This window comes from Sapajus apella, unplaced genomic scaffold (assembly GCF_009761245.1).
Source record: "Sapajus apella isolate SASKATOON/1434 unplaced genomic scaffold, GSC_monkey_1.0 scaffold1, whole genome shotgun sequence".
NCBI lineage: Eukaryota > Metazoa > Chordata > Mammalia > Primates > Cebidae > Sapajus > Sapajus apella.
Window position 1 is genome coordinate 32,648,032 of NW_022436941.1, and position 25,020 is coordinate 32,673,051.

Consider the following 25,020-nt stretch of genomic DNA (forward strand, 5'->3'; position numbering starts at 1 on the left):
TACTATAATTTTATGAGATGGTGGAAACTTGGAAAGGGCACACGGGCTCTCTGTGTATTATGTCTTTTGACTGCATGTGAATCTACAGTTCTCACAAATTAAAAAGTTTGATAAAAAATTAAGTTATAGAATGGATAGATGATATGAGTATGATAGAAGAAATATAGTAAAATGTTAGTGGTAGACTTTAGGTGGTAGGTATAAAGACATTTACTATAAAATTATTTCAACTTTTCTGTATTTTTCAAAATTTTTACAGTAAATATTAGGAAGAAAATGGAATTTGAGAATTTGGGATTATATGAAGAAAAGGGGCTGAGTACAGTAACTCACACCTGTAATCCTAGCACTTTGTGAAGCTGAGGTGAGATCACTCAGGGGTTTGAGATCACCCACATAGTGAGAGTGCATCTCCACTAAAAATCTAAAAAATTAGCCAGATGTGGTGGCACATGTCTGTAGTCTTAGCTGCCCTGGAGGCTAAGGTAGGAGGAACACTTGAGCCCTGGAGTTTGAGGCTGCAGTGAGCTATGATTGTGCACTCCCACCTGGGTGACAGAGTAAGACCCTGTCTCAAAAAAAAAGCAATTTGCTTAGTGTCAAAGGTGAGCAATTCAAAGTTCTTAGCATGATTTTGGCTTGACAAATGCCTTGTGACATGAGAAATCCTTTCTACTTAACACCCAGTTGTGAAGGTTGATTAAACATGAGCCTCCTTTGTTGGAAGGGGGAACATTCTTGTGTTGAGAGTTTTAATATAAAATGCTAAAGAAAAAAGCTCTTTATTATTTTACAAATGTATATTTTATGATTTAGAAGTATTTAATAATCATACCTACCAGTTAAAATAATTGAACTCAAATATATGAAGCACTGTATATATATTACATCATTTAATATTCCCAAGCACCCCATGAAATCATTATCTCCATTTTATTACTAAGGTGATAGGACCACAGAGCTTATATAACCTACTCTGTGTTCATACATTATGAGACAAAAACCAGATTCGAACTAAGGTCTCTGATTCCAAATCCTGTGTCATAATGCTTCCCGCTTATGATACACTATTGTGATTTTTTATAGCTATTTCATTGCCTGATATGTCTAAACCAAATCACTCTAACAATGCTAAGGCTGCACTCCACTTGTATGTTCCTACGTATTTAATGTCTCTTAGTCAACTTCCATGGTAAAAACCTCATGTTCACAAAGCCTCAGAAATTATATCTTTATTCTTGCATATTATTTGGCAATTAACTTATTGTTTTGAAAGGGACAACGATATTAAATCCAAGCCAGTTTAAGAATATGTAAGAAATATAAAATAATTGTTTGTAAAGGATTACATTATTCAGGCTGCTTTTGATTTTCCTTTAAAATCCAGCAATATTTCTTGAAATCTTTGCATGTCAAGGAAAATGTATATCATCTTATTCCATGCCTGCGTCTGGATACCATAATTTATTTAATCTATTCTATTTGTATGTGCAGAAATAGAATTTCTGGGTCACAGGAAATAGTTATTAAAAGTTTTCTTAGTTTTTTAAAAATCATGTATCACTGGAATCTAGTATATCCTAAGGTCATGTATAGTGGTCTATAAGTATATACATTAAGGAATAAATAATGCTAGACCACACTCTAGAATGGTTTTGCTAATTTATGCTGCCACCATGTACATGTCTTTTTCCCTAAATCCTTCCCAAAGCAAGGCATGAAAGTTGGCAACTAAGTCCAAGCCTCTTTTTTATAAGTAAGCTGTTTGTAGAGTGAAGGTAGAAACTCCGAATGATTAGAGGCTCCTGTTAGTGACTATGTTTAGGCTGGCTCCCAAACAGCAAAAATGCCCACAGCATTTTAAAAAGGCACTATCTGATTTCTAAATTCTTATTTGTGAGCCAAGATCTTATTATTATACCCAAATATTTAGTTTTTATAATTTGGAGAGTTTGGTTTAGAGAAACTATAATATAAACTTTTCTGTTTTGTTTCCCAAGATATAAAGTAATGTGCTTCAACATTTTTACTATTTTTAAATAAACCACCAAACAATATCATTTTAAAATTTATGATGATGAGGAATTCTGGCATGAAGCTTTAGGTACTAATTATGTATTGATTTTATTCTGATTTACTGGTTTGTTACATTTTCTAACATATTTGAGATGGGGCTATATTAAACCTGTAACAAAATACATCTTATTAAGATCAATTTTTTTCTACTTTAATGGTCAGGATTTATATAGCCTTTGGTGAATTCTTTTTTGTCCCCCAAGTATAGGAATAAAACTCAAAATCATGCTACTGTTGATATCCAGTTATACAATATGAAGACTGATAATTTTAACAGGAAGTGGTATTTAAATTCTGGGACTGTATAATATTGACTATTAATATTTTACATAACTTTGGGAAAGAATCTTATTTTAGGCATTTTTTTAAGAGCATCTTACTTTCTTACAACTAGCTAATATAATGCTTTATTTTTAGCTACTACCGATTCTTTTGTTAAGTAGACAGAATATAAATAACTTGTCACAGTTATAGCACTTACTAAGTCTAGTTGATATACTTTGTCTTTGATCAAATGCCAAACATAGCTTTTGGAAAAGCCTCTAGCTTCTAGGTTATATTTATTGAAGCTATAGTTGTATCACATAATCTTTGTGATAAAACTGTAAAACATCATATCATTTCCTCAATTTATACTGCTTTAATTTTATATTATTAATTAAATAATTTACATAGTTGAAACAATATTTTCAGCAATATTTTAAAATGGTTGAATCTTTGGACTCAACAAGAGATCCAAAAACTTTCATTAAAGAACAAAAACTTGTAATGTAGTAAAAGGCCCTTTTTTTCTGCCCTGGAGGGAATTAGTATTTGTTCATTTAAAGAGTTAAAGCAAGAGGAAGATTGTGAAATAAAATATCTTACATTAGTACCTTTAAAAATTATTTAAATGTCCATCTATTCACTAGTCTTCTACTTAAGGCCTGTGATCTTTTATCTGCAACTAAGTGTGCTGTTGGGAGTTTCATGTTTTCTTTCTAATAGAAACCATACACTGACTGCATCAAAAAGGATTTCCAGTTTTCAGTACATCATGGTCGGGTGATCACTAAGATACTTGTGAAGCAATTTAAGTGTAGAGACCTTTTAAATTTCACCAACTTTTATTCTCTAATTTTTTACAGTTATCTCACAATTAATTCAAAAGCATATTTTGTTGTGAATTACCTTTATCAAATATATACATTCAATGTAGTTTTATAGAAATAATTATCTTTTACTTTCATATTTATTTATCCATTATTATATAACATTTAATTTAATTGCTCAAGTAAAGTAACAAATATGATAGGCATATAAACAAATTTGAGCGCAAACACAATTGTTAAGTCTACAAGATAATGAATTTGTGAAATTTCACATTTATTGTGGAAAGTTTCAAACACATAAATTTAGAATCATATAATGAAACCTTGTGTATCCATCACCCAGATACAGTTGCCAACATTTTGCATTCTTATTTCATCTTCTGATCCCCTAAACTTTTGGGGTTTTGGGGGAGTATTTTAACATAAATCTCAAAAAATTTATCATGTATAAATGCTTCAGTTATTGCTAACCTATGGGTTTTTTTAAAAATTATACATACAGTACTGTTATTACGATTAACAAATGTAACAATAATTTCTTAATATTATGTAATATGGAACCTATGTTAAATTTTTCCTGTCTCAAAAAATGTCCTTTTCAGCTTATTTATTCAAATTAGGATCCAAGTTAGGTCAAGTGTTTTATTTGGTTGATATATCTCTTAGGTCTTTTTAAATGATTAACATCTCCTTCCGTTCTTTTCCATGTCATTTATTTATTGAATAACCTGAATCATTTGTCCTGCAAAATTTCTTTCATTCTGTGTTTAGCTAATCATCTTCTTATGGTGCCATTTCATATATTTTGCTGCTTTCCTGCTTCCCTTACATTTCTTATAAATTGATAGGTAAATTAGAGGCTTGTTTAAATTCAGGTTTTTTTATTTTGGGGCAAGATACTGGATAGATGGTGTGGGGTAGGTCTTGTTATATGAAATCAGGAGGCACATAATGTCTAGAAATAAAGATTTAATTCAAGTAATAATAACTAAGACATGTACCAGTGTATCCAAGGCACTATTCTAAACTCTTTACATATATCATTTATTTAAATCTTAACAAAGACCCTTTGCGGAAGATCTTATTGCCCCCACTGTACAAATGAGGAACATGAGACGGGTCTCCAAGCCTGGATTTGGTCCCAGGAACGCAGACTGCTGAGTCTGTGGCCCAGAGCACCCTATCATTCTGCCTGTGGAAGCCACTGCTTGAGGTACCTGGAACATGCCTAACTCTTTTTACTGAATTAAAGAGCTAGGCATGTTCCAGGTACCTCGAGTAAACATGTTGTCTTAATTCTGTAAGTAAATAAATATTAAAGAGTACATATGTTAAATAAAATGTACTTTTAAACTATATTGTTAACTTCATCTACCTTCTTTGAAAATAATACCTAGTAAAACTCATATTGTTTTACTACGGTATTTACTCTCACGTTGACAAATTGTGATATTTTCCTTGTCTTAGAGCAGGAATTTTCATGGAAAGTAAATTTACCTCCCTTAGGCAAATGTTTCTTTTTCAATATCAACAAGTGTAAAGTGAGTTTCCTGAAATTAATGGCAGTTTATAACCTTCAATAGCCATAATATTGTCAAAAATTATTGTAGCTTTTGTTGCTTTTTTTTTTTTTGCTTACTATAAAACGAATGTTATGGTTTCTTCTCAATTCTTTTGTCTTATCTAGAATAGGAGATATATTTGCTGAGAGAAATTCAGCAGAAGCTACTTTATGTTTTCATCGCATATTCTTACCTTATTTATATTTTAGACCCTAGGGATCTACATATACAGCTTTTTCTCCTTTTAAATCCCTCTGTTTTGTTACTATATACTTTTTATCCCTTTTATTAGACAAGTTTTGCCTAGGTATTTGTCTCCTTAACTCTAAGTAAACCAGTCATCATGCCTAAATATAATGCCCTACTTTGTTGAAATATTCTTAATATAAGTAGTATTCTGAATAATAAAAATGATTCAAATGCTAAGTATATAACAGCATGACTTGTCTTATTACTATGCCCCAATTCTTCTCTCATTCATTCAACAAACCTGTTTTGAGTATCTCATCCAAGATAAGTATGCCCCCTGCTGCCAGTGGGTATGTGATGAATGGTAGCTGGACAAGTCAGGCCAGAACTGGAGGAAGTCATGTCAGCATGATGACATACGTCATACAGTGGTCACAACAGAACAAAGGCAAACTAGGGGTTAGGAGCAATCATCACTCTGAGAAGAGGCAACTGCTTGGGTCTGAATTATGGGTTTCAAATTCCTGTGGATGCAATGTATATGGTATTCACAGAGATTGCATGCTTAAATTTCTGCAAGGGCCAGATATAGAATGTAAATGAAGAAAGTACATCCAGTGTAACATTAGGAAATGCTCAGATCTGTGACAATTGGAGAGTACACATCAGATCTAAACTTATCCATATTCAAGTATTTATTTAACACCCTGACTCAGCCACACAAAATATGGCTGACTCTCATGGGATCTCAGTATATGAAAGGTTTACTGTTTTGAGAAACCATTTATGTAATAAATATGTGCAGGGGACCCACAAAGTTATGAAGAATATATGAACCAGAAGTCAATATCTAGAGTTTTAAGTTATATTGAAAATAATAGATTGGAGCCAACATGTGAACAGCAACAACAACAACAAAAAAAACTGGCAAGTCATCTCAATCCATAAAACAGGAAAATAGACTGAGGCCAGTACAGTTAGCCGTCAGCTGCTACAAACTCATTCATTCTCCTGGATTACTGTTAGGCATACTAGGCACACAGCCTTAGTTTATCAACATGACAAGAGCAGCATGAACAATCTGAAAAAAATTAGACTTTGGTTTTTCTTTCATTAATTGCACAATTTAGTATTTTCGTTGTTATTTTTCACAAAAACTAAGGAGAAAAAAGGAACTATATGTTATTTTTCCCAGGTCTTCATGGCCTCTTCACACCTTTATCTGGCCTGGATCAAGCAATAATATCCCATATTGCAGGCATAGAGTGCTTTAGGTGTTTGGCTGAATTCTAGACTCGAGGTAGCTGGGCGTGGGCATTGGAAGCCAGGCTCAATAACAAATATGGTGGTACTGCATTTGTATGACTACACAGCCGACTGGCCCTGTAAAAATTCTTTCTCTCCCACTTAATTCTGAATGTCTTTTTATAATGTTTGGCATTTGTTATGCTAGCTATTATGAGAGATTTTTAAACTCACAGATTTGGGTTCTGTATTAATTTTTGCAGTAAGTATGCATTCTCCTTTGCAATTATTTGTGGACATTGATTCTAATCATTGTTCTTAGAAGAAAGGTATAAACATTACTACACATTGAGAGATCAATTTCTTTAAATTTGAAGACAATTGAGTAATTTGGAGTCACTTTCCATGCCTTTCTGTATTAGATCATTTGTAGAAAAAATTATATGTTTATTAGGGGAAGGATTCCTATGAATAGTCTTTCATTGCTTAGAAATGCCAAACATTGTAAAGAACAATGAGAGAAGATAAATTACCCTCATGGCAATAAATGAAAAGCTTGAGGTTGATAGTAACCTTGTTTTAAAAAGAATTAGATGGAATATTCTGAAAGTTATATGGCATAATTGAATAGTGTAAAAGGGTAAAATGACTTTTAAAAGCTTTGATACAGTTTTTAACTTTGCAATTATTTCTCAGTTGTTTCCATTTTTAAAACAAAAATCTTATGAAAATAATACAGTTTGTCTCTCTAGTAATACAAAGCATCTTTATGTTCCTTTGAAAATTTCTGAAGTTTTAGCATGTTTCAGCGAAGAATTTTATTTCATGTGCAGTATATGTAGCTATGAAAATCAATAACTGTGTGTTTCTTAAAATTGAGCAATTTACTTAAATGTTAACTAGAAATAGTAAAATGAAATAAATTCCTTTTTTATTTTCAGTGATTTGAAGAAAACTAATGGGAGATACATGGTATCTAGCTTTACTATTTGCTGACTAATGCCAGAGTCCCAATCCAGTTTCTGGCAACACAATTTTAAGAATTCTTTTGGTGATAGGATAAGCACTGTACCTTTTAAGTTACAACATTATGTAAGGTCTTCCATCAAATATTCAGTTAGAGCAGAAACCTTAAATGAAAAGTCTGATCCTAACAGAGGATGACAGTTTGGGGCTAATTTTAAAATCGGTTCCCAACTTTCAATTCAACTCATGAGAGATAAAGTGGAGAACTGTATGTAATACAATGTTGAGGGCTATATGCGATGACTAAAGGTTTCTGTCCCAAAGTTTTCTGTTGGTTGTTGGATATGTAAAGATATACATACATACAACATATGTATATCCAACATATGTTGGATATGTTGCTTGGAAGAAAGGCGATGAAATGAATAGAATTAACCATGACGTTATTCCAAAGAACTAGCATGTAGAATGTTATCTGGGACCAGAGAGCTACTGCATGGGGTCTACAACAAGTATTGCCTGTAAAATGCATAAATTATACCACATACATGTGCTTTTATGTCTTGTACACTTTTTCAAAATTCTGGAAGTATATGAATTACTTTAAAAATATTACCCAGTTTCTAGTTGCTTTTTGTCAGTGTGTATTTTCTTAATCAAAAGATAAAAAGAGTAGAATTGTTATTACGGGATCTTTAAATTTTTAAATGTTGAGCTGGTCTTTATGAACTCACCAGAATGGCTAAAATGTGAAAGCCCGATAACATCTACATTGTTGAGGATGTGGAGCAATCAAAATTCTCGTGAATGTTGGTAGGAATATAAGTATAAAAACCTTGGAAGAAGATTTGGCAGCTTCTTATAAAACTAATTGCACACCTACTACGTGTGTACTACTAATACTCTGTGACTCTGCAACTTCACTTTTAGGTTTTTGCTCACAACAAAATGAAAACAGATAAAACTAAGCTATTGTAAAATAAAACAAAGTAACAAAAACATCTTAAACAGTAGTTGCATTTGTGAGTGGGAATGGGCATTGGGCATGAAGGAACTCGGAGGTGTTAGGAATAATCTAGATCTTGATAGGGGTTCAAGGTAGTCATATATATGCATTTGTCAAAACTGATTACTTTTAAGATTTGTTCCCAAATCACAAATTTCACAGTGAGTAAAATATACTTAAAAAGAGAACCATCAGCAAACATTGAACTGTAGTTTATGATGTGTATGCTAAAGTGTTTAGGAGTGAAATGTATCAATGTCTGCACTTTGAAATGCATAAAAAATAAGATAAATTGATGGATGGATACAGGGATAAATAAAGAGATAGATGGATGCATTTGAGATAAAGCAGATGTAGCAAAATGTTAATTATAGAATCTAAGTGATGGATAATGGGTTTTTTACTGCACAATTCTGTCAACATTTTTGCTTGAAATTTTCCCTAATAAAATAGCAGAGGCAAATTGGTCTTTAATCTAAAAAGGGGTTGACGTTTCAAATACATAACTTTGGGGAAGTTATTCTAATTCAGGCTGAAGATATGGTAGCATTCTTTTTTTTGAGATGGAGTCTCACTTTGTTGCCAGGCTAGAGTGCAGCAGTGTGATCTTGGCTCACTGCAACACTCGACTCCCTGGTTTAAGCGATTCTCCTGACTCAGCCTCCCGAGTAGCTGGGATTACAAGCACGTATCACCACGCCCAGCTAATTTTTGTATTTTTAGTAGAGATGGGGTTTCACCATGTTGGCCAGGATGGTTTCGATCTTCTGACCTCATGATTTACCCACCTTGGCCTCCCGAAGGGCTGGGATTACAGGCGTGAGCCACCATGCCCAGCTGGTAGTATTCTTTAAGTGTAGGTTTTCTTTTTTTGTATTTGTTACAACAACTTAAAATTTTGTTCCATCCAATCACATCATTTTAATTGCCATTAACATGTTACCCTTATAAATCAAATTCCTTGGTGTTATACATGTAATCCAGTGATTAATTTAACATCATTCTTAAACACTGTATTAGTTTCTTGTGACTACTGTAAAAAGTTACCTCAACTTTGTAGTTCGAAAACAACGGAAATGTATTCTCTCACAATTGTGAAGGACAGAAGTCCCAAACTAGTTTTTCTAGGCTGATGCTAGGGTGTCGTTTCCATATGGAGGCTCTAGGGAAGAAATCATTCCTTGTCTTTCTAGCTTTCAGTGGCTACAGGAATTCCTCGGCTTGTGGCCACATTACCACAATGCCTGTCTCCATGGTGATAATGCCTTCTCTTCTCTGCCAGTGTCAAATCTTCATTTGTCTCTCTCTTATTAGTATGCTAGCGATTGCATTTAGAGCCCACCCAGATAATCCAATATAAAATCTCCCCATCTCAAAATCATACCCGCAAACACTTTTTCCATGGAAGGTAACATTTATCGGCTCTGTGATTTAGGACCTGATGTCTTTGGGGGCCACCGTTCAGCATACTACAGGTTTTTTTTTAAGTGTGCCAGGTTCCGTGCTAGGGCCTAAATAATGATAAATAACATTTAATTGCTTACTGTATGCTAGGTGCTGCTCTACGTACTTTACATTTGTATTTTTGCTAAAGAAAAAATTGACTTGATTTAATATAAACTTACTGTACCATACATTTCTTTCTTGCATATGTCAAATATTAAAGCCCCAGAGTGCTAGTTTTCTGAAAAATGTACTTTAGGAAATACTATTTTATTCTAAATGAGCCTTCCTTATTTATATGGAGGATATTTAAAGTTGACAAGATTGTGAATTCTCTTTGGGAAGAGATTTGTTTTATCTGTCTTTGTATCCAAATAATTAATGGCACAGTAGACGTTAGCAAATGTTTGTTAAATGACTAAAAGTATCTTTGTAAACGTTATGAAATATAACCTTCACAGAATCCTTGATGGTAGATATTATAATTTTCATTTTATAGAAGAGACTTAGAGAAGTTGAATTTAGTTCCAAAAATCAGTACTTTGTCCACAACAAAACACACACACACACATACACACACACACAGAGTTTTTACAGTCAGCATTGGAGATATAGTTCCATTATCTATAACCAATTGATTTTCTACCTGAAGTGTTAAAATTTAGTAAAATACTGGTATAGTGAAATATCATCTCTGTTTTATTACTGTGTTATATTACTAACCATGTGCAATTATGCTTTTTGTATTTTTAAACTTTTTTTTTTTTGAGAGACCAGTTTCTCATGGATTAAGTTATGCTATTAAGAAGTGGGGGGAAATTTTCTGAATGATGCAGAATATTTTGAACTTTCTTAAAACTTTAGCCTTCCATCAGAAATGCCTCAAGCATATCTAGCCATTTTGTAGCTTCTTTTGAACATCTGATTTTTTAACTCCTATGATATTATGAATGAATTACCAGGCTTCCCTATTTCTTTGGTTCTTTGAAAACTTGAAATTTTATCCCACTTGTGGAAGCTTTCCAGGTATGAATTATTTGAAAGCCTTCAGGATGAGTGTATCCCAGACTTTATTATTATTTTTTACCTATTTGTTACCCTCCTTGCCTTTTTCAAATGTTTCTTTTATAGTTTTTATGAATTTCTAATGGAATACAGCTAACTGTAAGTAAACAGCTAAAATAAATTTGGGGGCCTTAGCAATTATGCAATGTATGAATATATTATTTCTCTTCTTTTTCCCATTACAGTGTTCTCTCCACAAACTTAAACCACTAACTCAACTAATCCTTCCCTGAGTATGTATCCACATTTGCTAACTTGCTTATACTGTTACCTTTTATAATTTCTGTCACTTTTTTCAGAATATGATGTGTCATTGAATTGCTCTTACTTTTTCTGTAGCCCCAAATGTTGCCAAGTGGCCTAAGAGTATTGTGAATCTAATGACCTTGTGCTTACCTTTCAATAAAAGATCTCCAAAAAAATAATTTATGCTCTAACTTTATTTTTTCTATAAAATTCTATCATTATCAGGACAGAATTCATGATTCTCCCTCATGACCTACAGAAGCACAAAACTGACCAACTGACACCAGGCACATTTACCTGCCATCTCTTTCAAATACCTGCCATTTCTCTTGCTTCCTTATTCCACTAATGACTTTTGAAAATAATAAACTATTTCTCCTGAACTCTCAATCTTACTTTTGCAGAATGCCACAATATTATTCCTTGGGTACTTGAAAGGAGTGCTTTTTGTGTAGAGCAGAAATTTTAATACTGTTACTCCATTTTGCTAAATGGTTTGTTGATTATGCAGACAGAACAGTAACTGTATTAATAGTAGATCATTTAGAAATATGCCAGAGAGTTGCACTGTTCATTTGGGTTTATCCTTTAAAATAACGTAAATCTGAGTACTGGATTGGCAATGTTGCTTGTTTCTGCTGGCTGTCAGACATGATGTTGCCTGCAGAGGTACCCACTGCCTGAAACAAATAGTGAAATGTGCCTTCTCTTTTCTCCTTGTTTATTTACTGTCTTGCTTTTGCAACTTTCTGCAAGGAGAAAATGGGTAATACTTCCTCCCTGTTGTCTCTATCAGTCTCACACACTGGTTTCATTAGCGTTCCACCACTCTCCCTATGAACAAAGAGATGTGTTTCTCTTCAGAGGGAATAGACTGGTGACTAGTCCATGCAAAGCAACCTGAATTTTTGTGATTATGGTATTTCAGAGGTTAGGCTGCTAAATTATTTTATTCAGTACACACACAACAGCTATGTATTTATTGATTTAGTGACAATATTGATTAGAAAAAATATATTAAGAATTCTCTTGACAAATGTATATGCATACACATACACATAGACTACATAGTCCTTTGATTATAAATCATCTATAACTAAGTATTTGCATTGTTAGGTAAATTAAACAGTTTAGAAAGAAACCTCTAGAAGTATATTTATTTTACAGTCAAATGGGCTTTTAAATATTGGGAGCCACTGAAATGACCTGATAGCCAGCGAAACTGAGTAAGATTCAATAGCCTCTTCTGAAATTTTGAAATCTAATCCTACAGCATTTACTTGAACATTAAAAAGGAAATGTGAACGACTTTGTTTCTCTTTCCTTCAGGTAAAAAAAAATAATAACTGAAATCAGCAATCATCCTTTATTTTGGATTAAAAAAATAAACTATAATTTCTATAAAAGAATTATTGGTTGATGTTCTTTATTGTCATTTAATAGAAATATGTAAACTTTAAAAAAATGTTCTCTTTTAAATAGTCTACATATTTCTATAAATAAAAAGAATTATTTTTTAAGGAAAAAGTTACCTGTCTTTGTAAACACAGTGCACCAAAACAACTTAAAATGACTTGCTGCCTCTTTCTTATAAATGTTAGAGCAAAGATGATTTGCCTCTCATGTGAACATTAATGTGCAATTATGTGGGGAAAATGAGAGTAAAGCAATGGCAGTCCCCGAGCTTTGGAAGCAGCTTTTATATATTCAGTGATGATCCCTGAGACTCAAAGGATTCAGAGTACAATCTGGCTAAGCATCAATCATGTCAAATTTATGTAGGTCCCCACCTTCCTCAAACTTGTATGATTCTTCCCCTTTCTTGTTTCTGAATGACTATGTGGGTTACTTTGTTCCCACTGCGCACACTTTTCCTACTCACTAATCTACAACTGCTTCCTTCTTCCTTCCCTTTTAGAAAATAACAAGAAGACATGACCATCCTATTCTGACATCCCGATTGCAGGATTAATTAGTTTTATATAATCTCTACATAAAATCTCCTGTAAAAATTTTTTTTATTAGTTTCGATCAGGCCAGAAGTTGCCAGGCTTAAAAATTAATGACAAAGTGCAGGCTTCCTGGTTACGAATGCTTGAAGCATACGGGAAACATTTGGAATGAAGATGTTGACCTGCTTTCCTCTGTATTTGATTATAGCTATCTAATTATAAGCTTTCAAAGGCATCAAATCAGGTACCCTCTTCATTGCATTTAAAACAACTAAATTTTTTTTTCTGTTACTAAAACAAAATTTTGAGTGATACATTGGGATGCTTAGAATCATTCTTAGCTCAAGTGAGAAACCATTCTTTTAACTTTTATAAATTATCTTTCCCTCCTGTGCTTTATAGTGTTCTGAGAATTTGGCTTATCCAAAAAGAGATTCTATGTCTTCCCAAATGAGAAGGAAACCTTTTGTCAGCATCTTGTCTGAGTTGCCTCCTTGGTTATGCAGGTCATGGGAGGTCTATGTTGAACATCAGTCTTTGGCTGTATCACAAAACTAGTATTGAAGCACAGGCCAACTCCCAGAGCACAGGGGTTAAAGAGGCAATTAGTCACTACAAAGCAGAGTTGTGGCTGTCTTCTGCTGAGGAAGTGCTTAACTCTTTCATGAATGATGCCTGAAATCTCATCTTCTGAGTGTTTTTATATTCCACTAAAATAATTGTCAGCCATTTTAAATTAAAACTGAGCTTAAAATACACAGTCTGTTGAATTGAGATTTTCATATCAACACTTACAGCAGTTAGGATAAAGGGAATAGGCTGGGCAGAGAGATTATCATCAATTATATGTTTAATATTTTACCTAAATTGCACAGCATTCATTTTAGCTGTTTTGAAGTCTGACAAATCTCTTTACAGTATTTCTAGCTTCGCTATTAATGTTTATATTTATTATTTGTGTTGGGCAGCAGTTTGGAGCTTGCAGAATTTTGCCTGACTTTTTTTCAGGAAAAGAATGGCCTCTAAAGAATTACAATTCATTAACCTGGATTGTAGTTTTAAATGTTTTAATATTTCTGTTTTTCTAGGGTCCTGAGCTTTTGTTTCCACATGATAAATCGTTGTTACATGTAGGGTGGCAAATTCTTCTCTTCTGCTTTTTGTGTTAAAATATGCCAGAACACCATAAAGATAGCACCAGTCTTAACTATATCCAAATTGTACAGTATCTGGATTCCCTTCAAGTTACGGGTTATGAATTGATGGAAACTCAAAAACCTTAAAAGATAGAGGAGGTTTCTTAGCATTTCCCTATTCAAAGTAACTACATGTGTTTCTACAGAAGAATGAGTAAACTGGTGAATTAGGAAAGCTGGCCTTTAATTTTTTTCTTCCTTTTCTTTCCAGCATTTCCTTTAGTTCTGAAATGTTTCCTTTTCAGGACTAAAGGAAATGCTTACCTTCAGTTGATTTTTAGTAATTATGGAAATAGTAATATGATTTTGCTGTTTCTAGGTATGAACATTAATATCAACTACAGCCACAAAAAATAAGTGGTATTTGATCCATCAAGGCCATAGGTATTTTGTTTATCATTTTATAATAATGTGGCTTTTGGTTATATCTTTTAATATTTCTAAAACATAGTTTACACTCAACAAAATATTTTGAATTCAATAAATAAGAGCTTAGCATCTTTTTCTGCATCTTGCATATTCTAAGGAATGCTTAGAAAATGTTAACTCAACTTGTTACATAAGGTTTAGGGTAGTTATGATACAAAGATGGAGCAAGGGCTAAAATTAAAAAGAAAGACTTTTGATTAAATATATCTGAAATATTAAAACCAAAGCCGTGTTTCTTGCAAGTTTGTTATTCAATTTCTGTACCCACCCCTCAGAAAATCCTTTAATCATCTTGTTTTCTTAATGCACAGCTTAAAGAAAATGTGCATTGTAAAATATTGAAGCCTTTATTCTAACTAAAAAACATTTTTAAAGTATTTTAAGAAACACTCAAATTAAATTTAAACATTTTATTATATACATGAAGAAAAACATATTTTCATAATGGCAGTTTGTGATGACCATTCCTAAATATATGAAAAGTATCATTTTGTTGCTATATTACTTTTCAGTGCTAAATCCTATTCTCCAATTTGAAAACCTATTTAATGTCACAGACACCCAGGGAGAGAGTGGTCCAGAAAGAATCGGCAAATGACATCTTCTCTGCCTTCTTTCCCTTAAAGGTATAACACCCTCTGTTGGCAAAGATGCAAAGCCATAGAACTTAAGTTTCAATAACATTTCAGTTTGTAGGCCACCTCTTGTGCTGTGTGCCATTAAAACATAAACAACAAAACACTACTATTCTAATTTTGTAGCCTTCTATGACTTCTCCGTGTGACAAAATGGGCATCAGTTTGCTACTGTTTAAGTAGCAAGAGCTTAAATTAATCTCAGCCACACTAATCAGATATTGGCTTTCTAGAGAATAACATTTGGTAGTGAGAACTTAATGAGTGTCCCAAGATAATTGTTGTTAACTGGTGGAGCTGGTGACATTTTGCATGTCACTCCTAGTCTTTGCCCCTGTGGTATATTAAGAACGTGCTTTGAGCAAATGCCCTCGCATTTTAATTGCGAGCCAACCTTAAGCAAAAAATCTTTCTTGCAGTAAACATTTCTTCTATGAGCACATCTTCAGAAGTTTACATGAAAAATTGACTCAGGTATATATTTGGTATTTCGTTGTCAATAGGATTGAATAGAAGAGCATTTACAAATAAGTACACTGTAAAATACAAAGTGCATTTAACATATCACCTTGATACCATCTGTCATGTTCCAGAAGTAATCTTGTATTTGTCATTTATGTCCAGCTGTTTAACTTGAAGATTAAAACTATTTCATGCTATTTCTGCAAGGTTGAGCTGTACTATTACTTAGAAAAAGTAACTATAAATATAAGGCTCATAAGTGAGATTGCATTCAAATATATTAAGGAGAAACATACTATTAATTGATTCCTGATTGCTTGGCCTTTTGACTGAGATCAAGTGTATTAATAGATTCTTGAATTGACTCATCTTGTAAAAGTTTACCTGTAAATTTATCCCTTTCGCACATGGAAATCTTTTATATTGTGCATTTTCTGAAAGCAGAGTAAACCTAAACCTATAAATTGTACTCATTCATTTACTGCACTGGGATTAGATTATCCTTCAGTAAAACTTGATTTGGAGCTTTAGAAAAATCAATCAGATATCATTATTTTTTCTGTAAGATACCAAATTGTGTTTTGGTGACCTCCGCTATCATTTAAATGACCCATGTATGAATTAGTCAGGATGAGCTTCTGCAGCATGGTATTGGACTGTTTGCTCTCGTTACTCTCTTTAGATTTCATAAACACTTTTTACTCCCTTCGTGTGTGTGTGTGTGCGTATGTTGTAGCTACTTAAGCCCCTACCCACTTACAATCTATGTAAGATAGGTTGGATTCTTGGCTTCTTTAGTTTTAAGAAATGATGAAATTGAGGTTCTGTTTCTAAAACCTCCAAATAGATCACTTTTATGATTTGTTGGCTTCAGGAATTTTAGGTTTGATCCACATGTTTATTCAACCTTAAACATACCTAGCTCCTGGTTGCACTTATTTGCCAATTACTTTATGGCATTCTCCATAGTTCTTTGCTTTAGATCTGTGGGATTGTTTTTGTCTTGTTGCATTTGTGTTTCCCTTAAAGATATATCTATTATTCAAATATAAAAGTGACTTAGGAAAGAACATTCCAAATTTTATTTAGAAATTCACCAAGCCACATACTAATGCATCTCTAATGGGGACATTTCTTCTCACACCTCTGAGGTGATTGAGCCTGTCCTTTAAAGTGAGATTTGCAAACCAGTGTCTGGCAGCTCCAATTAGCTTCTTTTGGGTTTGAAGCACATCAAAAACAGTAACAAGGTCTCCTAGGACACTCCTATTGCAAGCGATGTAGTCATATTTCCTCATTAGTTCTTTTCAATTGTCACTAATGCCATGTTCTAGCTTTTGAGTAGGAGACAAAAAAACATAAAAATTTGGTATGTATGTAGAATGGGCCATTGTTTTCCATAATTCAAGGCTCTTTTGAATTTCTTTGATAGTTTTGAAGCTTACACAGCTTAATTCATTAACCTTTACCCTTCACATAAATCATATGATTAGGAATCTATTGCTAAAGAGACAGATTTTCCCTCTACTGAAAATAAGTAATGCCTTCTTATCTTTAAAAAAAATTCTATCTAGCTTACAAAAGTAACCTTTCTGTTGTTTTTCATATTTCATCAAATGTTTCAGGTGCATTTTAGAACATTATCAAAAGCAAGTGAGCATAAAATTACATTATTATCAAAAATAACTCTGGATGCTTAGGATACTTTGGAGCAGGTTTTCTGGCCCTTTTTCTGTATTCTAAAAGAGTTTATATATATATATGTACTCAACAGCTGTTACTCAAGAATTTACAATGGTAGCAATGTTTTTTTTTTAATTCTCTTCAGACCCCTGCCAAAACATAAAAGCAGGAAAATAAACTGAGGGTAGGCAATTCAGAATAAATTAAAGTATATTTAAAAGATCCTAAGATATTTTATTTGGAGAACTTTCTCATATGAACTTATCTTGTAGAGAATGATGATGTATGGCTCCAAGAAATGTATGTGATTGTTCGTTGATTTCCTGGAGGGGAGACTAGAATGTGTGTCTTTTGATTCCTTTATTCTCTCTTGTTAAGACAGATCTCTTCTTATGGTTTAGTAGTCTTAATTGTGCTTTACTTTCAAGAGCTACTTTAAAAGTATTTTATATTCTTCAGCATTTATCCACTATACCATTTTCCCATGTTATAAATTTTTCTTAATTATCTTATACATTGTTACTTTCTGTAAGGTGACAGTCCTTTTCCAAAATTTTATAACTCCTTATGTTATCATATATGAAGTGGGAAATTTTTGAACCTACTGATCGATAGAGAATGTTGGCCATATGATATTCTGAGCTTTGTCTATAGAATGATGGGCCAAGGGGTTGGGGAAGAATAGGAAAAATTTGAATTCTAGATTCTGAGTTTAGAGATTCATGACTTGCTCCTAGGGACCAAATTAATTCATCACTATATTAATGAATATTCTTCTATGTGATATCTGTGAGTGAGAAAGGTGATGAAGAAGTAAACATCTATCACCCTCCTTCTCGCTTCAAGATGATCACTTTGCACACATTTCTCTCTTTTATTGGTATCAATTTATAAATACCTCTTAACTTGTATCTATAGTCCATACTAAGATTTATGAGTTTGTTTTTGCATACATACTATACAGTGAACTGGGAATTGCCCTGATTTTAATACACTAAAGGTTATGACTTGAGCCAAGATTCTTTGTAAAACAGTGGAATTATTTGAAGTAAATATGTTCACAGATTTGTGTCATGTACTACTTGCAAATATGTTATAGAATGGACTCTAAAAGCTTCAGGCAAAAAGGACAGACACCACTTACGATCTCTCCACATGCTGTCACCCGTGCTGCCTGGGAAACGCTACATAGATGGATTATAAGACTTCAGGCACTAGCCAGGAACATGAGGTGGTGTTCCATTTCTACCAATTTGCAGTAATGGGATAATACAAACCACTTCCGTTTTCAGTTCTCAAAACAACAGCTACTTTATCTACTTATTTCAACCACTCAATTTTGTGTTTTAATATATATGAAGTTTCTGTCCACAATCACAGAACTTGGGGTTTCTCCTCTGCATGTAAAATCCATAACAGATACAAAATTAATATTTTGTTACAAGTCTTCCAAGGAGTATGATTTTGTCTCCATTAATTTTTATTTCAGGAATAGTTCTATGATGTTGTACCTGACTTTTGGCACACTGGCTGTGATCAGGATAGTTAAAAGTATTTGGAAACCTTGTGTACCTAAACTTTCAAGAGCAGAGCAAAAGTCCTACGTGATTCTCTATAAAAAGCAAATTGCTTTTCTTTTATATTTCTCCCTTTTTTGTCTGAAAAGCATTGTTCACTCTTAATAATGTGTTATCTGTTGGCTATTGTATTGCCTCCTGAGTATGCCAAATGATTTTATAATATGTATTCATGATTGTCTACACCTCTTGAACTTTTCTCTGTCAATAAGTGGGAAACCTGATGTTCATGACCTTTTATCAGTTTTAGGACAGTCTTTATTCAGTGATTGATCATCTTATTTTATATAAATGTTGGTTCTTGTTGCCTATGCATTAACATTTGACTTGGCTTGTACAGTGAAGTCAATTTGTGTCATTTGCTATTTGTAGTTATCTGTATGTCTTTAGTGTTCATATGTGCTTATATCACATCTAATCTAAAATCAAGTAGAAGGAAGATAAATAGGATATCACATTTGTTTAGAGCATAATCAAATATAAATTAGGCATTTTGAACTATTTTAATAGAGCATAAGAACAAACTGCAATTAATGATTTTGGTGGCCATGCAAAATATTGGATCTGTTAGGTTTTTTATAATAAGAAAATAGATACATTCAATTGAACAGAAAGAAATCAGATTACTTTTTAATGATTTAGGATATTACAATCATCTGGGGCCTTTATTTAATACTCTTAGCATGTAAAAATAGTTTTTACCATATAAAATAACTGTATAAAACATGATTATTATTGGTAATGTTTCATTTCTGTTTTTATCCTTTTTAAATGAATTTATTCAAATATTATCTTAAAACCATATGACGTGGAATTAAGTTTTAAAATTTCCCTGACAACCGGTATCAGTCATAATTGGATTGTGTTACTGTTTTAAGTTTCCTATTTTAGACATGGAAAAACCTATCCATTTATGAAAAGATTTTTTTCATAAATGTTTTTTAATAGTGAAAAAAATTTATGAAAATATTTTTTCATAAATATTTTTTTAATAGTGAAAAAAAGAATGTTTATTTGGTTATTCTGAGGAAATTTGAAATGTTTATCATTCCATTAAAATGAAATTCCATAAAAATATTTTAAAAGAAAGATGCCTTCTCTATAACTAATTTAACCTTCAATAATGAATTATGTGAAGTAAAATTGTATAAAACTTCCTGACATTTTATGAAGATTCCTACAAATAAGCCAGACAGCAAATAAAATATAGGAAAGACAGAGATGGATATTGAGTAATTTTTTGATAGATTATGCACACAGGTATCAAATTACTTGATCCTTTTTTCCTAGAAAAGGTTAATGACTCTTTTTGCTTTTACCCTTTACTTAACTGTTATTTATAAAGATTGAAACAGGGACTGCATTGAAGGGTGTATTTGCCTGTATGTCAGTATGACTGCACAAATTTTTCTGATGTTATAGGAAACTGAACCACCAAATGGATAATGTTTTTAATCATTATTTTTAAAGTTCATTCAATTCTGTAGTAAAACTTCCACTAAGACTATTAGAGCAGAGTACACCATTAAAAAAATAGTAATAACTTAAATGAAACTAGAAAAGACAGTCTTAAATATCTATATCTATATTGTTAAAATGGCCTAACCTATAATTTATTTAAAAATTAAGAATAACATATTTTAAAGTAAAAGATTTTAAAGTTATGTGTACATATTTTCTTTCATCTTTAATCTGTTAAAGTTATAGCTTTTTCGAATATATTTTTGTATTGTTTGGAATAAAATTTTGCAAAAAATATTATTTCAGTGTTACCTGATTCCATCATTAATAATTGAACCATGTGTGTATAACCATCTACCTATAATGACCATCTATATTCTACAGTTTTATTATAATTATTTTATATTATTTTATTATGTAAATGATATATATTCATTAAATAGCATATGTTTACTAGTCCTTTGTTACCAAATGTAACATTTCTTTTATGGGACTCTTTCTAAGCTCTTTGGTTTTAAAAGGTGCACTAGTCATAAATGTATTTAAATGAAGTCATTTAGGTATGAAAGCACTTCACTTTAAAGCAGAGAATATAATACCTTTCCTGAAACACTTTGAAAGAAGGTTGTTGACAGAATAGAACTGTGGCATTCATCAAATACTGACCTCTTCCTGTTACATTCAAACCCTTGCTAGTTTAACTTGAAATGCATTAGTATAACTCACCACATTTTGTGTGTGTTTCAGGTGTGTGGAGGTCATTGCAAAGGAAGGACAAAACCTGAAAGAGCTGTATTTGGTGTCCTGTAAAATCACAGATTATGGTAGGTAATGAACCATTGCCCTAATCCTTTTTAAGAATAAAAAGTTACAAAATCATTGAAAGTTTTTAGAAAGAAATCAAGAACTATATCATAGAGACTGTCTATCATCATTTATGCTGATTCTGACCATACCAAAAAATAAAAACAAAAAAATTCATGAGCTAAGAACAATAGTAAAATGAATATGCATATGAATTGATTGCCACATGCGATTACACACACATGTATGTGTGCGCACAAACACTCACACAAGATTAAAAATGTAGCTAAAAGAGGTATACAGTGAAAATAAGTTTCAGGACAATAAAATGTTGGGCATAATAAATATAAATAAGAAAATTATTACAGAGTTTATTTGCTTAATGTAATATCATGTCAAAGGCATATCTGCTGACATTCTAAATGACTAACTTCTTAATGCTTTAAATTCTGAAAAGCATTGGAAATGTTCATTTGTGGATATAGGAAGTAAAGGGTATACATTTATATGCAACATTTTGAATTATCTTAATTTTCAATATTCTTTTAAAGTGGAGAAAAGCAAATTGTTTTATACAATTATGAAAAATATGAAGTCATATTGTTGGAGTAATAAATAAAAATAACCTAGACCTTCCTTTTTTGTTTAATTTTATAAAATTTTTCTTAACCATTTGTGTATTTAATCTAATTATATAGTTTTAACCGGAAAATGTATTAGGCTTTAGAAGAGAATGAAAAGATTTTCTTTTAGCTTTTCTGATATTTATTTATTTATTTATTTATTTTATTACACTTTAGGTTCTGGGGTACATGTGCAGAACATGCAGGACTGTTGCATAGGTACATGGCAATTGTGGTTTGCTGCCTCCATACCCATCACCTATATCTGGCACTTCCCCCCATGTTATTCCTCCCCAACTCCCTACCCCCCCCCCCGTTCCTCCTCTAGTTCCCCCCCCCAACAGACCTCAGTGTGTGATGCTCCCTTCCTTGTGTCCATGTGTTCTCATTGTTCAATACCCACCTATGAGTGAGAACATGCACTGTTTTTCTGTTCTTGTGTCGGTTTGTGGAGAATGATGATTTCCAGATTGATCCATGTCCCTATAGAGGATACAAACTCATCATTTTTTATGGCTGCAAAGTATTCCATGGTATATATGTGCCACATTTTCCCTGTCTAGTAATCATCAATGGGCATTTGGATTGGTTCCAAGTGCTATTGTTAACAGTGCCGCAGTGAACATACGTGTGCATGTGTCTTTATAATAGAAAAATTTATAATCCTTTGGATATATACGCAGTAATGGGATTGCTAGGTCAGCTAGAATTTCTATTTCTAGGTCCGTAAGGAATCACCACACTGTCTTCCACAATGATTGAGCTAATTTACACTCCCACCAACAGTGTAAAAGTGTTCCTATTTTTCCACATCCTCCCTGGCATCTGTTGTCTCCAGATTTTTTAATGATCATCATTCTAACTGGCATAAAATGGTATCTCAGTGTGGTTTCGATTTGCATTTCCTTAATGACCAGTGATGAGCATTTTTTCATATGTTTGTTGGCCCCCATATATGTCTTCTTTTGAAAAGTGTCTGTTCATATCCTTTGCCCACTTTTGCATGGGTTTGTTTGTTTGTTTCTTGTAAATCTGTTTTAGTTCTTTGTAGATTCTGGATATCAGCCCTTTGTCAGATGGGTAGATTGCAAAAATTTTTTCCCATTCTGTAGGTTGCTGATTCATTCTAATGATTATTTCTTTTGCTGTGCAGAAGCTCTGGAGTTTAATTAGATCCCATTTGTCTATTTTGGCTTTTGTTGCCAATGCTTTTGGTGTTTTAGTCATGAAGTCCTTGCCTATGCCTATGTCCTGAATGGTTTTGCCTAGGTTTTTTTCCAGGATTTTTATGGTGTTAGGTCTTATGTTTAATTCTTTAATCCATCTGAAGTTAATTTTAGTGTAAGATGTCAGGAAGGGGTCCAGTTTCTGCTTTCTGCACATGGATAGCCAGTTTTCCCAACACCATTTATTAAACAGGGAATCCTTTCCCGATTGCTTGTTTCTGTGAGGTTTGACAAAGATCAGATGGTTGTAGATGTGTGGTGTTGCCTCTGAGGCCTCTGTTCTGTTCCATTGGCCTATTTCTCTGTTTTGGTACCAGTAACATGCTGTTTTGATTACTGTAGCCTTGTAGTATAGTTTGAAGTCAGGTAGCATGATGGCTCCAGCTTTGTTTTTTTGCTTAGAATTGACTTGGCTATGTGGGCTCTCTTTTGGTTCTATATGAAGCTTAAGGTGGTTTTTTCCATTTCTGTGAAGAGGGTCATAGGTAGCTTGATGGGGATGCCATTTAATCTATAAATTACTTTGGTAAGTATGGCCGTTTTCACAATATTGATTCTTCCTAACCATGAGCATGGAATGTTTTTCCATCTCTTTGTGTCCTCTCTTATTTCATTGAGCAGTGGCTGTAGTTCTCCTCGAAGAGGTTCTTTACGTTCCTTGTTAGTTGTATTCCTAAGTATTTCATTCTCTTTGTAGCAATTGCGAATGGCAGTTCATTCCTGATTTGGCTCTCTTTAAGTCTGTTATTGCTGTATAGGAATGCTTGTGATTTTTGCACATTGATTTTATATCCTGAGACTTTGCTCAAGTTTCTTATCAGTTTCAGGAAATTTGGGGCTGAGATAATGGGGTCTTCTAAATATACAATCATGTTGTCTGCAAATGGAGACAATTTCACTTCCTCCTTTCCTAATTGAATACCCTTTATTTCTTTTTCTTGCCTGATTGCTCCAGCTAGAATTTCCAATACTATATTGAATAGGAGTGGTGAGAGAGGGAATCCTTGTCTAGTGCCATATTTCAAAGGGATTGCTTCTAGTTTTTGCCCATTCAATATGATATTGGCTGTGGGTTTGTCATAAGGATACCTAGTTTATTCAGAATTTTTAGCATAAAGGCTGTTCAATTTTGTCAAAGGCCTTCTCTGCATCAATTGAGATAATCATGTGGTTTTTGCCTTTGGTTCTGTTTATGCAGTGAAGTACGTTTATAGACTTGCATATGTTGAACCAGCCTTGCATCCTGGGGATGAAGCCTACTTGATCATGATGGATAAGCTTTTTGATGTGCTGTTTCAATCAACTTGCAGTATTTTATTGAAGATTTTTGCATCTATGTTCACCATGGATATTGGCCTGAAGTTTTCTTTTCTTGCTGAGTCTCTGCTGGGTTTTGGTATCAGGATGATGTTGGTCTCATAAAATGATTTGGGAAGGATTCTCTCTTTTTGGATTATTTGGAAGAGTTTCAGAAGGAATGGTACCAACTCCTCTTTGTATGTCTGGTAGAATTTGGCTGTGAATCTGTCTGGACCTGGGCTTTTTTTGGGTGGTAGGCTCTTAATTGCTGCCTCAACTTCAGACCTTGTTATTGGTCTACTCAGGATTTCGACTTCTTTCTGGTTTAGGCTTTGGAAGATGTAAGTGTCCAGGAATTTGTCCATTTCTTCCAGGTTTACTAGTTTATGTGCATAGAGTTGTTTGTAATAATCTCTGATGATGGTTTGAATTTCTGTGGAATCTGTGGTGATATCCCCTTTATTGTTTTTTATTGCATTTATTTGATTATTCTCTCTTTTCTTTTTTATTAATCTGGCTAGTGGACTATTTTGTTGATCCTTTAAAAAAAAACAGCTCCTGGATTTATTAATTTTTTGAAAGTTTTTTGTGTCTCTGTCTCCTTTAGTTCTGCTGTGATCTTAGGTATTTCTTGTCTTCTGCTAGCTTTTGAGTTTTTTAAATCTTGCTCCTCTAGCTCTTTCAATTTTGATGATAGGGTGTCAATTTTAGATGTTTACTTGCTTCTCATGTGGGCATTTGTTGCTATAAATTTTCCTCTAAACAGTGCTTTAAATGTGTCCCA

General features: G+C 33.0%; 1 protein-coding gene across 4 annotated transcripts in view; it reads left to right on the top strand.

Moving 5' to 3' along the window:
• FBXL17 (F-box and leucine rich repeat protein 17) overlaps nucleotides 1–25,020 on the top strand; it is a 539,173-nt gene that overhangs the window by 349,465 nt on the left and 164,688 nt on the right. For all 4 annotated transcript variants that reach the window (XR_004264890.1, XM_032263825.1, XM_032264542.1 and 1 more), the window contains one exon: nucleotides 21,032–21,108. Coding sequence is in view for 3 of the 4 variants with exons in the window: in XM_032263825.1 (XP_032119716.1) it covers nucleotides 21,032–21,108 (77 nt within the window). In the remaining variant the exon portion in view is untranslated. The remainder of the gene's footprint in view (nucleotides 1–21,031; nucleotides 21,109–25,020) is intronic.